The sequence below is a fragment of the Pezoporus wallicus genome, unplaced genomic scaffold (assembly GCF_028554395.1).
Source record: "Pezoporus wallicus isolate ANWC-B61680 ecotype Strahan unplaced genomic scaffold, APGP_CSIRO_Pwel_v1 contig_6966, whole genome shotgun sequence".
Taxonomy (NCBI): Eukaryota; Metazoa; Chordata; class Aves; order Psittaciformes; family Psittacidae; genus Pezoporus; species Pezoporus wallicus.
In genome coordinates this window covers 943944-959125 of record NW_026639746.1, presented here as the reverse complement: position 1 = coordinate 959125, position 15182 = coordinate 943944, and the positions used below count along the sequence as shown (strand labels likewise).

Below are 15182 nucleotides of genomic sequence, written 5' to 3'. Positions count from 1 at the left end.
TCACTGACACAAACAGACTAGAGAATGACCTCGAGATACATGCTTATTTTCTGTGTAGGCATAAACACAAGTTAGGTAGTTATAAGTGTCCCACAATGATACATCCATATCAATCTGGTTATGATTCTGAGCATCCATTCATAGAACATCTGAAAATCCACTGCAAACTGAACATACACATAACATCTTACAGGAACACAATTACTGAAAAATAACACAAAGAATTATTCAGGTGTCTAAACTATTAGATGCATGAGTAATTTCAGATAACAGCATACCTGAGGCTTCTACAAAGGAAGATGACAAAGCAGATGACAACAGATGACTGCACAGCAGTCATATTGTTCTTGAGCTGCTGTAGGAGGCCAAATAGGATACCCTTATCATCTAAAATGACATCTCTTTACATACTTGAATTACTTCCTAACTCTGCATGAATAGTAACAGAATACTGAGACCCCACCTCCTTATAATCAGACCCTTTGGAATGCTCTCCACATATATTCAAAGCCAGAAAGTGTCACATGTGGTCTCAAAACCTTCACATGGGAAAGGAATAAAAGATAATATGGTTACAATATTCAGAATGGACTTGTCTTTTATGTCCCAGTTTTCGCTGTCCAATTTTGTTATCTTTTCCTGTTTTTCAGTGGACACATTTTTAAAACAGGCATAAGAGAGTTATCAGCTTGAAATATACGTAAAATCATGCTTTCAGAAAGCATAATTATTAAATCATTATAATATTTGCTTTAAATTTTAACATTTAGGAAGCAATTAAAAAAAAACCTCCATAAGAGATTGATTAACATAACAAAACTATGATAATCTTCATGAAGTCAACGGAAACACAACAGAAAAGGAACAATTCTGATCATAAAGTTATTACATTACTACAGATAAGATATACAGTAAAGTGTCCTTTGACCACACAGTCATATGTAGTTTATGGTACATACCTTAGTTATCTATGCATAAAACATTGAGCAAGGACAGTCACTACATTTTTAATTATAGTACAAGCGTTGGAGTTCATTCAGCTGAGCCTTGATCAAAGATCACTTAATGTATTATTAAAATTTAAAAAAAAAAAAAGATGGGAAGGGATGAGTATCATTAACAAACCAGGTATCAACCTTCTGTATATGCTAAATGGAATTGTTCTTCTCATAGACTTGATCTGACTTAAATAAAAGTGTGGCCAATGCTGACAAAAGCAATTACACTTACAGAAAAAATGTACTCAGTATGTAACCTTCTCCTCCACGTGAACTTCTGTTGTCAATTACATGCATTAGCACAGTATCGAGGATCCTTTGTGCAAAGGCACACACAGTAATTCAGGTTGCTTGTGATACTGCTGTTGGCTGGCACTAACGAAGCTAGCAGTGACCAGCAATGGTTTTGCAGAAGACTACATGTGGGATGCATATGCAGGTTAATAATTACATTCTTTTAGCTTAGCAAAGGTCAGGAACACCAGCAGTTCACCAGTCAGAATGCTGAGGCACACCCATTCAAAGTAATCTGGTGGTTCCTTCCTGTATGTGGTTCAAGGGGCAAATCTTACTTAGGTGAAAATTTACAGCAGTTTTCTCATTACAGGGTGGTTGAGAAGCTAAAGTGGAGAAAGTGGAGATGGAGGCACATAGGAAGTGATGGTAAGGTAGTAGGAAATGTGTAAATATTTTTACACTGTTCAGTTCTGGCTTGCAAAGCCTTAAGTAGGACCTTACATAACCGTAAAACTGGCTGAAAACTTAAACTGTTGTTCCAAAGTGCATTCACCTATTGCACTTTAAAATGTGAAGTTATTCCATCATGCCCATATTACCACTACTATATAATTATAACAATTCTTGATTTAACTGCTCCACCACCAACCTTCCTTTCAGTCTCTTTTAAATTACTCCTTTTACTTTTAAAATTAGAAACATATCTCTATGTAGAGTAGAAATCAGAATCATAAAATCATAGAATGGTTTGGGTTGGAAGGGACCTTAAGGACCAGCTGGTTCCAACCCCCCTGCCATGAGCAGGGACACTTTCCACTAGATCAGGTTGCTCAAAACCTTGTCCAACCTGGCCTTGAACACTGCCAGGGATATGACAACCACAACTTCTCAGGGCAACCTGTGGCAGTGCCTCACTACCCCCATAATGAAGAATTTCTTCTCAACATCTAATCTAAATCTCCCCTCTTTCAGTTTAAAGCCATTCCCCCTTGTCCTACCACTACATGCTTTTTAAAAAGTCCCTCTCCAGATATCTTGTAAGGCCTCCTTTAGGTACTGGAAGGCTGTTAGACGGCCACCATGCAGCCTTCTCTTCTCCAGGCTGAACCAAGCCCAACTCTCTCAGCTTGTCTTCATAAGAGAGGTGCTCCAGCCTTCTGATCATCTTATTCTACAAGATAGAAAGCTGGTTCCCACCTTGAAACTTGAGACTTAATAACCCTTCTATTATTTTTATGCTCCAATTATAACTCTGAATATTCCTGTTATCCCTAAAAAACACAATACTCTTTTTAATCTTGTTACATTCTTGGCCTTTGTGTCTTGGCACTGAGTTCCACACTCTAATTACAAGTTTTATAAGTAGAGGTAATTACAGGTTGGAGGAGGGGAGAGGGTTATCAGTTTTGAATGTTACCTTTTAATTTTCCTTGATGTTCCTGAGCTCATGTTAGATGACAGAGAACATGGTCATCTAATCTACTGTAGCTAGACCACTATTTTACTGCATCACTTTTCTTAATCTTCTCTCTAAAGTAAAAAAAGACCTAATCTTTCAGAAGAGGGTGTTTTTTTTTTTCATATCTTCAGTCATTCTTATTACCCTTCCTTGATCTCACTTTAGTACTCCAATACCTTTTTGAAACGTGGAAAACAGCTGCTGAAATTGTACAATCTCTCTACTGAACAGAATGTACCACCTGCATAACAGTGGAAGATGAGATCCTGAGAACTCAGTTCAGTGGAAAGCCATGCTCTTCAGTTCATAAATATTAATGCTGCAGAGACTTTCCAGTCTGAGTTCCCTTGACACAATGTCATGGTATCTAATGCAAATTCTGCATCAAATCTGTAACTTCTTTTTAAACATGAGCATATCTCCTTGCCCTATTTTAAATCCAGTTTCAATACAAGGTCTTCAATTAACAGAGGACTACATCCACAGTTATCTGCTACCTGTTTGTACTTTACTTGTATAATTTGCTGGTTTATGTCAGTTCCCAAGCTGGGAAACTCTTCCTGTGTGAAACTTAAAGAGCTGTGAAATAACAAGTTGGGGGAAAAAAGTAAATACATCGTAGATACTTCTAGACTGTGATGGTAAGAGATTACTTCTTAACCTTCTCCCCAATAAACAAAACAGATTGACCTATTAAAGCTCCATGTTTTAAGAGACTGGTGCTAGAACTTGTATCCTCCTCGAAACCCTTTCCAGTTTTGCTACCTTCATTTAACAGTACCGCAGTACTGGTCTCACACAGAATCAAAGGGATTATATTCTCTGCCTACTCCTAAATTAGTACTCCCCTGATAAAAGGTCAGTGATCATCCCCTTAGCTTACAAGTGTCTCCACCAGACAAGTGGTTATTTCTACGAGTGTCCCATAGCCCTACCCCCCACTACCACATGGTCAAAAGGAAAGCGGTGAAGTTGCTGAAAGTACCCTACAACCTTTCTGCAAGACCTGACACACTTGCAAGTAAACAGGCAGGTATAGCAGGGGCCTGCCTTAGTGGCACCGTGAATATGACTGAGCTCAACAACCAAGATGAGACATATGGGAAGTGGAAGTGGGGACATGACAAGGAGGAATACAGGAGCATCGCCCAGGGATGCAGGGATGGAATTAGAGGGCTGATGCTTGTGTGCAGTTAAAATTCAAGGATGTCAAGGGTAACGACACTTTTGCAGCCAAACGGGAGGCTGAGTAAAAGCTAGGCCGGCCGGCTACTGAATACAGCAGGTGACATTGTGACACAGCACATGGGTACTCAGTGTCTTCTTTGTCTATTTCTACTGGCAAGGTCTCCTCTCAGGCATCACAGAGCTTCACATCAAGCAGCAAGAACCAAGTTAGAGTCTATTTACACAAGCTGGAAATGTAATACAAGTCCATGGGATTGGAGAGGATACATCTGAGAGTACTAAGACTGCTGGTAAATGTCTTTGGAAGGGCACTCTCTATCCCTCTTGAAAGGACACAGTGATCAGATAAAAATGTTATGCCTGTCTCAGAAAACTGCAAGGAGAAGGATCTGGGTGATAACAAGCTGACCAACCTGCTCTCAGTCACTGGGAAAATTGTGGAGCAAATACTTACAGAAACCACTTCCATTCATACAATGCAATAATGTTATTGAGAACAGCCATCTTGGGCAAGCTGTGTCTAGCCACTGATTGCCTTCTACAACTATATTACAGGTTCTCTGGGTGAGGTTAGAGTAGTAAGTGTTGTTATCCTTGTCTTTAGCAAAGCCTGTGATACAGTTTCTTAGGGTCCTTGCAGCCAAACTGTGGAGACACAGGTGGACTACAAGGTGGGTTAAAAACTGACTGATCATTGGCCTCAAAGGGTAGCTAATAACTGAAGTCAAATTAGCACTGTTCATAGTCATAGAACGGTAAGGGTTGGAAGGGACCTTCCCATGGCTCAGTACAAGGGCTGATATTACTTAACTTTTTCATCCATGACCTGCATGATGAGACCCTTTAGGAAGTACAAGGTGACACCAAATCAAGGGGGCTGTTGGTACACTGGCAGATATAGCTGCCATTCAGGGAGACCTCAACAAGCTAAATCAGTGTATAACAGACACATCTGTTTTGATGTTTCAAAAAGATAAACACAGGGTCCTGCATCTGGGAGAGGATATACTTACAGAGGAGTGCTGGCTAAGACTAACAGTTCTCCAGGAGAGGATCCAGGGGACCACAAACTGAACAAAGCCAGCAGTGTGTCCCTGTGGTAGTGAAGACTAACCATGTCTTGGACTGCATTAGCAAGACCATAGCCAGCAGGTCAAGGGACATGATTACTGCCCTCTATTCAGCACATATGAAGCCACATCTGGAGTACTATGTTCAGTTTGTTCTCTCGCCATATAAAAGAGACTGAAGAGAACCAAGCGAACGGTCATAAAGATGGCTAGGAGCTTTGACATACAAGGAGGATGGGGAACCTGGGGATACCAGTATTCTTATCAACTAAGCAGCACTTCTTATGGTCTCATTACGCAAACAGATGCATTCTGTCCCATCCAGAAGACCTACATCGGCCATAGGTACCTATTAGAGCACACTGATGCTACCAGTGCAGCTCCTGATGTGCCACAGCAAACTCTGAACTGGGTTCCACACAGACGTTAAAAGGTGGCCTGAAGCTGGTACTGCCCCTGTGCTGCAAACAGAAACTCCCACGGGTCTTCCATATTTCTGTGCCTGACAAAATCATGCCTGCTCAGGGACTGTCGCACAGAAAAATGATTTGTACACCAAAGAACAAACTGGCATCCTACTCGTAAATGATTTTCCATTTATAGTTGCAAAGCCACTGCTAGAGAGGACAAAACTAGTTTATAAAATATTTCTGCAACTGTAATTGTTTAGGACCACTGAACGGCATGTTCCAAGCCAGATCAAAAGGAACACCACAAACCCAAGAAAGGCTTATGGGTAAAGACAGAGCAAATTCCATGTCTGGGATCCATCTGTAACTCTGTCAAACCAAGAGTCCTTGTAGCTGTATACAAATGAAATGTCTGTCTGCCAAAATTAAGTGAATGAAGAACAAATACCCCCTTATCATTTTTACGGTAGCTACCTTGCTTTCTTTAATGTTAAATATAAAATACCCTTCCTTTTCCACTGTTGTGAAAATACAGATCAAAATCAGAATACCAGACATTGATCGTGGTCTTCAGATTACCATTTTGCTTCAAATACAGATGTGTAAAGTCATGCTGTACTCTTTTTGACTCAAACTATTGCAGCTGCCACAACTGAAGTTGCAACTTAAAGTCAGGAAGATTTTGAGGAAATTGTACTGTTTTCTTGAAGAGGGTCAAGGCAGATATATCACTGACTTATCATAGACTGACAACACAGAGATGTTATCAGAAACTGGAAACGCATTTGGAATGAAAAGGCCTGATGTTTTTGCATTTGCACAGTAGTGATACATGTGTGATTTTTCACACTTAGCCATGTAAAAAAGCAGGAATTAGAAACTACTTGCAGTGTCAATTCCCTAAATAATTCGCATTTATGAATAGTAATATTTAATGCCACTTTTCTCCCTTAAAAATACTTACTATTTCAATAACCAGAGATCTCATTTTAGAAGTGAGAAATACCTCCTCTCCATTTACAACAATACTTACATCAAGTCACTGACAAGGATTATAGCAAAAGATACAGCAAAATTCTTTAAAATAAACCTGGAACAGGTATTGTGAGATCATGAAATCTCCCTACTGTTTCTACCTATTTACATTTCAGTAGCAATAAGCGTAAGCACAGCATGCATTTGCCACTGTCTGAAGAAAGTTACTGAAGATTTATTTAATGTGGTAAGAAATAGCCAAAAGGCAGGATATCAAACACTAACAAAAAATAAAACAGCTTTCTTACTGCCTTATCCAATAAATCCAAATCATTAGCTTTAAGAAATGTGTAAACATGAAACCTCCCAAATCCTTCAGCTGCTCAACAAAATGAATGGTTTAGTTTGGTTCCTCTACATACACCATGGTCTGTGCAAGGGGTAGTAACTTCTACAGCCTAACTGATCTAGCTTAAAAAAAACCCGTGTACTGGAACATGAAGGGTTGAAACTGCACCTGAAAGCTTGACCTTTACATCAGCTGGTCCAATCTAATAGAAGATATTACCTCTCCCTAAAAGCCCTTGCTTTGTTTATGGGCATGACTGCCTGAGATTACAGCACTACTATTATCAGACAATGCCAACTGCAAGGCTCTCCCAGCGCCCAGGGTGGGAAAGACAGCCAACTCTTCAAGTAATCGTCCAAAAATACCCTCACGTTAGGGATCCCCATGCAGAACCGACATCTCCAACTTCACTGTTGTCAACTGAGGGGCCATGAGACACCACCATTATGCACCCTGGACTGCCAGAAGGGTGGCAGCGCCCAGGATTGCAGCGCTGTCAAAAGAGGCGGCCAGGCAGGGGTGAGGTGCTGCACGCTGCCGTTCTCTACAAACGCCGCCGTATTCCCCGACTGAGCTTCAGCCTCGTACATCTGCACGCCATTTCTCCGCTCATCTGCATCTGAGCAGTACGCTACTACTGCCACAACAGCTACCATGATAGCCACCCAGCACAGGACCAAGTAATTTCTAAGCCAGCGGCCCACAGATTTTGCTGGGCAGGCACTCGGCAAGATCCCGTGTGTGCACTCTGGCCTTCCTCTCCCCATGGACCCAGCTGCCTGGGCCTCCCCTCAGGCAAGGCCGGTGCTGGGGGCCTCAAGCGGCAGTGCCCCAGCCCCCCCGTTACCGGCTCCCTGGACCGCGGCGGGCCGCACACCTCAGCACAAGGGGCGAAAGCCTCGACAGCCGCAGCCTGCCCGGATTTCTGTTGATGCAGCGCCCCCTGCGGGGCGGGACGAGCTGAAGAACCGCGGGGCCGCACAGCGGCAGGCCTCGGAAAGGAGAAGGGCTTCGTGTCCTTTCCCGGCACGGCTCCCGGGCGGGGCGGGGGAAGGGAGGGAGGGAAGCCCTCAGCTCTTCTGAGGCGCGCCGCGGGGGCACCGGCGCCCGCCGTCGCGCCGCAGCGGCCCCGCGGGGCTTCTGCACAGGGAAGCTGACCGACAGCAGCAGGCGCGGAGGGTGGGCGCCCGGCGTCCTCCGGCGCTGGCACGCCGCCGGGCTGCACCGAGAAGGGAGCCGAAGCGGGGGGGGGAAGCGCGCCACGCGAGTCGTCGTTGAGCACCAGCTGAGTGACCGGGATTTGACACGCCGTGCCGGGGGCTGCCAGCGCCGCAGGCCGGCGTACCCGGCGATGGCGGCGGCCCCAGCCGCAGCGAGTCGCAAATCCCCGCCATGCCATGCCATGCCATGCCATGCCATGCCATGCCATGCCCTGCTCTGCTCTGCCCTGCCCGCCGTGGCGCGAAACGGAGCGAGGCGACCTTCCCGCAGCAGTGGGGCGGGGCCGGGTAGTGCCGCTCGCGCCGCGGCATTCCCGCCGTAGCCGCCTGGACCTGCTGTTCGCATGCAAATGACGGCCCTCCTCATTGGCTCCGCCGGCAGCCCTTTCAAAAGGGGAGCCGCGATTGGTAGCTCGGGGCTGCTCACGCAGGGGAGAATCTCCCCCGCCCTTCTTTTTTTTTTTGCCGCCGCTAATGTGTGATGCTCTGCTCCCTCAGACAGCCTGTAACGCTGCGCGCCGGTTACTACAAATAAATAGTTCCCAGCACCCCCATCTTCCCCCCCTGCCCGCCCGCACGAAGGGGCGGGACGGGAGGCTGCAGTCACGACCGCCGCAAGGCGGGCGCCCCGGCGCGGAGGGGAGGGGGGCTGGCTGTGGCGGCGGGGAGAGGTGTTTCCCTCCCCCGCCCCGCCCGCCCGTACCCCGCGGAGGGATATCCTGGGAGCGCTCGCCGCGCTCTGCCCGCACCAAAACATTGGGAGTTAAGAGGCGGCTCGGCGGCGCCGCCGGCTCAGAAGCGCGCGGGCAGGATCGGCGGCGCTCGCTTCATACTGCGGCGCCCAGCTAGCTCCCTGCCGCCGCGGCCCCCGCAGGGGCGGGCTCCGAGCTCACCCGGCTGCCTCCGCTGAGCTCTACCGCTGCCTGCGTGCTGCGAGCGGCTCTCGTCTTTGAGAGCGACGCCTAAGCCAACCGCCTTTCGCCGGAGGAATTAGTGCCGCCGCCGCCGCCGCGTGGACCCGCGTCGTTGGGGACCCCCGAGGACTCCGTCGGTGTCCGTCTCCGGCCGAGAAAACAGGCGGGAGGAGGGTCTCAGCGGCCCGCCGGCCCCGCGGGGAGGAGAGCCGCGCCGGGAAAACGCCGGCGGTGCCACCGCGGAGGACCCACCGTTCACCACCACCACCATCCCCCCGCCTTTCAGAAGATGTTGCTCTCCAAGTTTGGCTCGCTGGCTCACATCTGCAGTCCCACCAGCATGGACCACTTGCCGGTGAAGATCCTCCAGCCAGGTACGGCGGGACCGGCGCCGGGGTGTCCTCCGCGAGAGCGGAGCGGCCCCGCATTACAGGGTGCTGGGGCCGGTGCCTCGTTGTCCCCAGAACTTCGGGTGCCCTTCTATTTTTTAAATAGAAGATTTTTTATTTTTTTTTTTTAATACAGTAAGAAAAAGCCTTGGGCAGAACTAGGGCAGCGCGCATAATAAGCGCTCAACGGGCATTTTTATTACTATTATTTTCGATTCCTGGTGCAGCACGGCAGCGGGCACTAACGCATTGCGTTTCCCTTTCGTTTCCCCAGTGAAAGTGGAGAAGGAGCCGTTTGACAAAGTCTACCAGGTGGGCTCCGTGCTGGGCAGCGGGGGCTTCGGCACCGTCTACGCGGGCAGCAGGATCGCCGACGGTTTGCCGGTGAGCCGCGGACCGGGTGGATGCAAGGGGTGGCCGTGGGATGGCGGCGGGCGGGAGCGCGGCGCGGGGGGCTGCGGGCGCAGGCGGTGCCCTCCCCGCCGCAGCTCACGCGCCTCCTTTCCTCCGCGCTCCGCAGGTCGCCGTGAAGCATGTGGTGAAGGAGAGGGTGACCGAGTGGGGCACGATTGTAAGTACCGCGATGGGGAAGGGGCTGCGGGCGCGTTGCGGGGCTCCGGCGCGGCGGGGCTATTGTGTGGGCGGCGGGGCCCGCCCCGTTGGCGCGGCCTCTGCGTCGGGAGGGAATTTGGCGGGGGTTTGCCGCCGCAGCGCCGCGCCCGCCCCTCGGACTGCGGCAGCGGCGGAGGGGGCCCGGCGGCCGCGCCCTCCCCCCGCCCCTCCACCCGCCCCGCGCCGCTGACCCGCGCCCCTTTCTCTGCCCAGAGCGGGGTCATGGTGCCCCTGGAGATCGTTTTGCTGAAGAAGGTGGGCTCCGGCTTCCGAGGGGTCATCAAGCTGCTGGACTGGTACGAGCGGCCCGACGGCTACCTGATCATCATGGAGCGGCCCGAGCTGGTGAAGGACCTGTTCGACTTCATCACGGAGAAGGGCGCTCTGGACGAGGAGACGGCCCGCGGGTTCTTCCGGCAGGTGCTGGAGGCCGTGCGCCACTGCTACGGCTGCGGCGTGGTGCACCGGGATATAAAGGACGAGAACCTCCTGGTTGACCTCAGGACAGGCGAGCTGAAGCTGATCGACTTCGGCTCGGGGGCCCTTCTCAAGGACACAGTCTATACCGACTTTGATGGTACGTGCCCATCCACCCTAGTGCCCGGGACAGCCCGGGTTGGGGCAGACCCTCGCCGCCCATCCACCCCGCGTGATGCCGTCCCCGCAGCCGCCGTTTCTTCCGCTCCTGGCGCCCCGGTGGTAGCGAGCCTTGTGGCTGACGCAGGGGTTCATATCGGGTCTATCGATAATGGAAACCTTTGGACCCGAAGCAGCTTAAGGGGGTGTTCAGTTGCGTAGGGAAGAAGCGATTCCAGGCAGTGACGCAGCAGTTTATGTTTCCCTGTCTTGGAAAAAGCGATTTTTTTTTTCCTAGAGGGCGATCTGTTTACACGGAGACTCCGGCAGTGTCAGATGTTTCCATGTGTGGAAATGCAGTTTTTATACGCGTCGCTTTTTTTAACTTGAAGCAGTAGCTCCCCCCCTCCTTTTTGCCAGTGTCCTGGAAATCCCGCATTGCAGATTTTAAAGCGGTGGGGATACATATGCTCCCTGGAAAAGCCGGGATATGAGCTTTTGGGGCCCCGCCTTGGTGCTTTGGAGGGGGAAAGGCTGGAAATAAGCCAGTGTGTGACAGAGAGGGAGCGTTTCCCCCAGCCCTGGTGTAACGGAGGACTTTTTCCCCCACACCTTCCCTCCTCCCCAGCTGCTGCACTCACATCTGTTTGTTGTGAAACGCGAAGTCCCGCTGCACATCATCCGGCTCCCCGTTCTATTTGCTACCCGGGGAGCGGCGGGCACCGGCGCAGAGCCGGTGAAGCAGGGCGGCAGTGGGGGGGGGGGAGCTTGCAAACGTAGAAATGGTAAGCGGCCGTATTTTGTTTACCGCCTTGTGGAATTGGATAAAGCGGATTAGCCTGGTGTCACACGGGTAGAGCGGGGTTTCACCTCCCCGCCCGCCAGCCCCCTTTGTCCTTTTGTGTCTATTTTTGGTGCGATGCTGCAGACGCCACGTGGTCAGTGAAAGGAGCTGCCTCGGTAAACAGTCAGCTGATCGGCTGCGCTGGGCCCTGCAGCGGATAGCAGGACCGGATGAGCCAAGTGGTAGTGGTGTAACCCCGCGGGTGACCTTATGTTACACCGCTAATGGCTTTGGCACATGAGAAATAAAAAGTTGTTTTTTTTTTTTTTAAGTACCGCATGACAAGCTTATGAATTTGATTTTATCCCTGCTAGAATGAGCTGAAAAATGGGGAAATGCTCTAAACCTCAATTTTTTTTTTTCTTTTTCCTCCTGCTTTTAGGAACGAGAGTATACAGTCCTCCAGAGTGGATCAGATACCACAGATACCATGGGAGGTCAGCAACAGTATGGTCTCTGGGAGTTTTGCTGTATGATATGGTTTGCGGAGACATCCCTTTTGAGCAAGATGAAGAAATCTTGAGGGGACGATTATACTTCAGGAGAAGAATTTCACCTGGTGAGTTGACCCCTATACAAGTGGTGGGTTTTCTTCTAATAGAAGACCTTTGACCTTGTATGGGTGCATTTTTTTATTTAGGGTTCTCCTTTTACTTTCCTAGTCTAAAAGCACCTTTTTTGGTATGTTTTTTTGTTACAGAATGTCAACAGCTGATCAAATGGTGCCTTTCACTGAGGCCTTCAGACAGACCAACACTTGAGCAAATTTTTGACCATCAATGGATGCACAAATCTGAAGTCGTGAAGTCCGAGGACTGTGACATAAGGCTACGGACCCTTGATACTGATGTATCTAGCACAAGTTCAAGTAATGAGAGTCTGTGAATTACTAAGGACCTCGCACTGGGAGGGGAGCTACAAGCAGAAAGACCACAGTGCTGCTGCCAATACTTGGGAGGGGCTAGAAAAATGCATTCATTATTCTGTAGTTGAATCTTTGTCTGAGGGACTTGATTTTATTTTCCCCCTTTGCTGGTTTCTGCTTTGGAATGAGATTTCCTTTGGAAACGCTGATGTTTGGGAGATGCAGGCCAGTACTTAGTCAAAGACTGACCTTATTAAGAAAGCAGTGACCTCTTGAATACATGGTAAACTTTTTTGCTCTCATAGAGCCTGGACTAGATTTTATTTGCTTTTGAGTGCCTTTTTGAAAGCTGCTTCAGTGGGACTTTCTTTTTTGAGCTGTGTATGTCCAAAGAAGATCCAGTTCATTATAGGAATTTGCTCCCTTTAGACTCTGTGCTGGAGGAAGCAGCTCCTATGATGCATTGGAGAACATGTTCGGTGATTGAATGAAGTAGTCCCATCCACTGGTGATGGAATACTTGAACACAGACATTTCACTCCTGCCCCCCCTGCCCCAGTCCTTTTCCAAATCCAACCCATCTCTGCTGCTCAAAATATTTCCCATAGCCTGCACAGAAATATGAACAGGTATATCAGCTTTTTTATCAGAAACATTTATTCATGTTCCTTTTAGCATCTCTATCATTGGGCATGAGAAGCCCCTTTCTCAACTCCCCCCGGCCTTTTGTCACCCTGCGAGTCTTAAAGTATGTATGGGCATGTTGAATGCACAATCAATGCAATATTCAAGAACTTTACTTTTTTTTTCCATACCTGTATAATGTGTTTATGTAAATTTGTTTTTTCCCATGTACTATACAGTTATTTATTGTTCAGAATTTAGAAGACTTCCCACAGGTTTCAGCTGTGGCTATTTATTTGGTTAATTTATTTGGTTATAGTTACTCAACACTGTGCTTTCCCTTCCTTCTCCCCATGGGAATTCTAGTGGTTTGCCCATGGCACTTTTTCTTTTCTGCATTCCTGTCAACTTTTGTTTAAAAAAAAAAGACAAAAAAAATTCTGACCTTATCAATTTTTGTTGGAAGATGGAAAATTGTTGTACAAAGTCTAATTTAAGGGAAATAGACTTTTTAAAGTTAGTCGGTATGCCTTTTGTCTGGTATTATTGTACCAGAAATGTAAAGTAATGCTGTTCGGAAGGGTTTTAAATTATTGACATTGTACAGTCTCCGTGCATTGGCTCTGGAAGGTAAGAGTGGCAGAGTCATAAACCTTAATTTATTTTAATAGCTGTGTTTCTGTGATCTGGTTGCATTTATGCAGCTTGGATTTGGATTTTTTTTTTTTCTGTTTAACAGTGTGAAATGTATGGAGATCATATTTTTTATACAGGTATTTCAATTAAACTTTTTTTGTATATAACAGTTCTGTGTTTGTGTCCTCACTTTTACCTTCGCTGCTACTCTTGATACCGCCTGGGGAATATGTATTCTCTTAACTTACAGATTGTAAAGGCCTGCAGTTAATAGGTCTATGCCATTAAGCACTGACCATTTTGGAGAATTAAAACAATTGCTCATCTTGACTGTATCTACTGCATTGCTGTATTTGGTGTTGATATGGCGATGGTGTACAATACAACAGCACCAGTGGCCTGCATAGAAGGGAATTAGCCAGTAATGGGAGGAGAGGGGGTAGCTCTGTCAACACTGAATAGCTGAAGTGTCACTGTACTTGCTGCCCTTAAGTATAACAAGTAAGGATTTCTTTTTTTGTAGTCACTGGTGGTAACTGTTTTAACAGTTGACATGTTTACTTTCCATTACATTCAGTTTCCTTCTTCCTGCTTACCCTTTCCTCCTGGGGGGGTGCACAGGAATTTCCTGTGCCCTTACAGGAAAGGGACAGCATTCTTGGAGAGCAGGGTAACTGTTTTTCTTCAGCTCCTGTAGCTTATTGAAAAGACTGCTGTGTCACTTTATAAAGTTCTGGGGAACACATGCCATTCTCATCCATAGCAAAAGGCAAGAGAAATATCCGTCTTAGTATGTTGGGAAACAAGTCTTGCAGACTACTGAGTTCATCCTACGTTCTCTGCAGCTAGAGACTAACCTGGCTCAGTCCTTTTGTGGGCATGGTAGCTATTAGTGGATTTAACTACCACAAAGGGATCTACAGAGTACATTTATGGATGTGTTCAGTCATTAAAGGTGCTTTGTAGTAGTCACAGCAAAGGGCTAGGCTTAGAATCTGTTGGGTTTATGTTATTTCCCTTTCTGGGGATCTTTCTGCCACCTCATCTATTATTTTGGATCCCTGTGGGGAATATCTCACTTGCTAACATCACATCAAGCTCCTGATGCTAACTAGTTTAATGCCACTGAATTAGCAGGAGGTAAAGCAGAAGGGAAAAGACCATTTTTTGTGCTTGCAGTTTTCTTATGACATGGGGAGAAGGTGAGTAGGTTTTTCTTGGCCATATAAACAAAGTTCAAATTACTCAGAAAAAAAATAACTACAGTTTTGTCCAATTTGGCTGTTTTCTGGTTTTGTTTTTCATTTTAGACTTGTTTCTCCAGTTTTAAATAAAAATCTGTATATACATTAAACTTAGTCCCTGTGAAACACATATCCATGAAAATCCCTATTTTTGGAACTCTGATCACAGAAATGAAAGTTTTTATACTTATGTGTAATTTAATTTGATCTTAAATTTGCTTAAGAAAATCATTCAATCCTACCTGAAGGGAAGAACACTTAGAAGTGAAGATTGGGAGTTTTGCTTTGGAATTAGAGGTTTCTTTTGCTTAAGAGGAGGGACTTGGGTAAAGCTACAGGAGAGATGATCCCAGTGCCTACTGCAGTTCTTCAGGGAAGCATGTTTCTAACCACAAGTGGTCCCTGGAGAAATTCCAGTAGCTGATGATAATTAACATCTTCCACTCCAGTGGCTTCACATGCTCGCAGCTGTTGAGAAGGGGTGGCAGTGAGGCCGTGCGGGTGAGCTTCAAAGGGCTACCAGAAAAGCAGTTCTAAAAATACATTTGTAAAGCTATTGTTGGTGGCTGAAC

General features: G+C 47.1%; 1 protein-coding gene across 1 annotated transcript; it reads left to right on the top strand.

Moving 5' to 3' along the window:
• Nucleotides 1-8930: 8930 nt before the first annotated feature.
• Nucleotides 8931-13535, top strand: PIM3 (Pim-3 proto-oncogene, serine/threonine kinase). The gene is made up of 6 exons (XM_057415751.1): nucleotides 8931-9194; nucleotides 9484-9593; nucleotides 9730-9780; nucleotides 10035-10398; nucleotides 11624-11800; nucleotides 11942-13535. Exons 1-6 carry the CDS (start codon nucleotides 9110-9112, stop codon nucleotides 12124-12126), a joined length of 972 nt encoding a protein of 323 aa, XP_057271734.1. The 5' UTR covers nucleotides 8931-9109; the 3' UTR covers nucleotides 12127-13535.
• Nucleotides 13536-15182: the final 1647 nt, after the last annotated feature.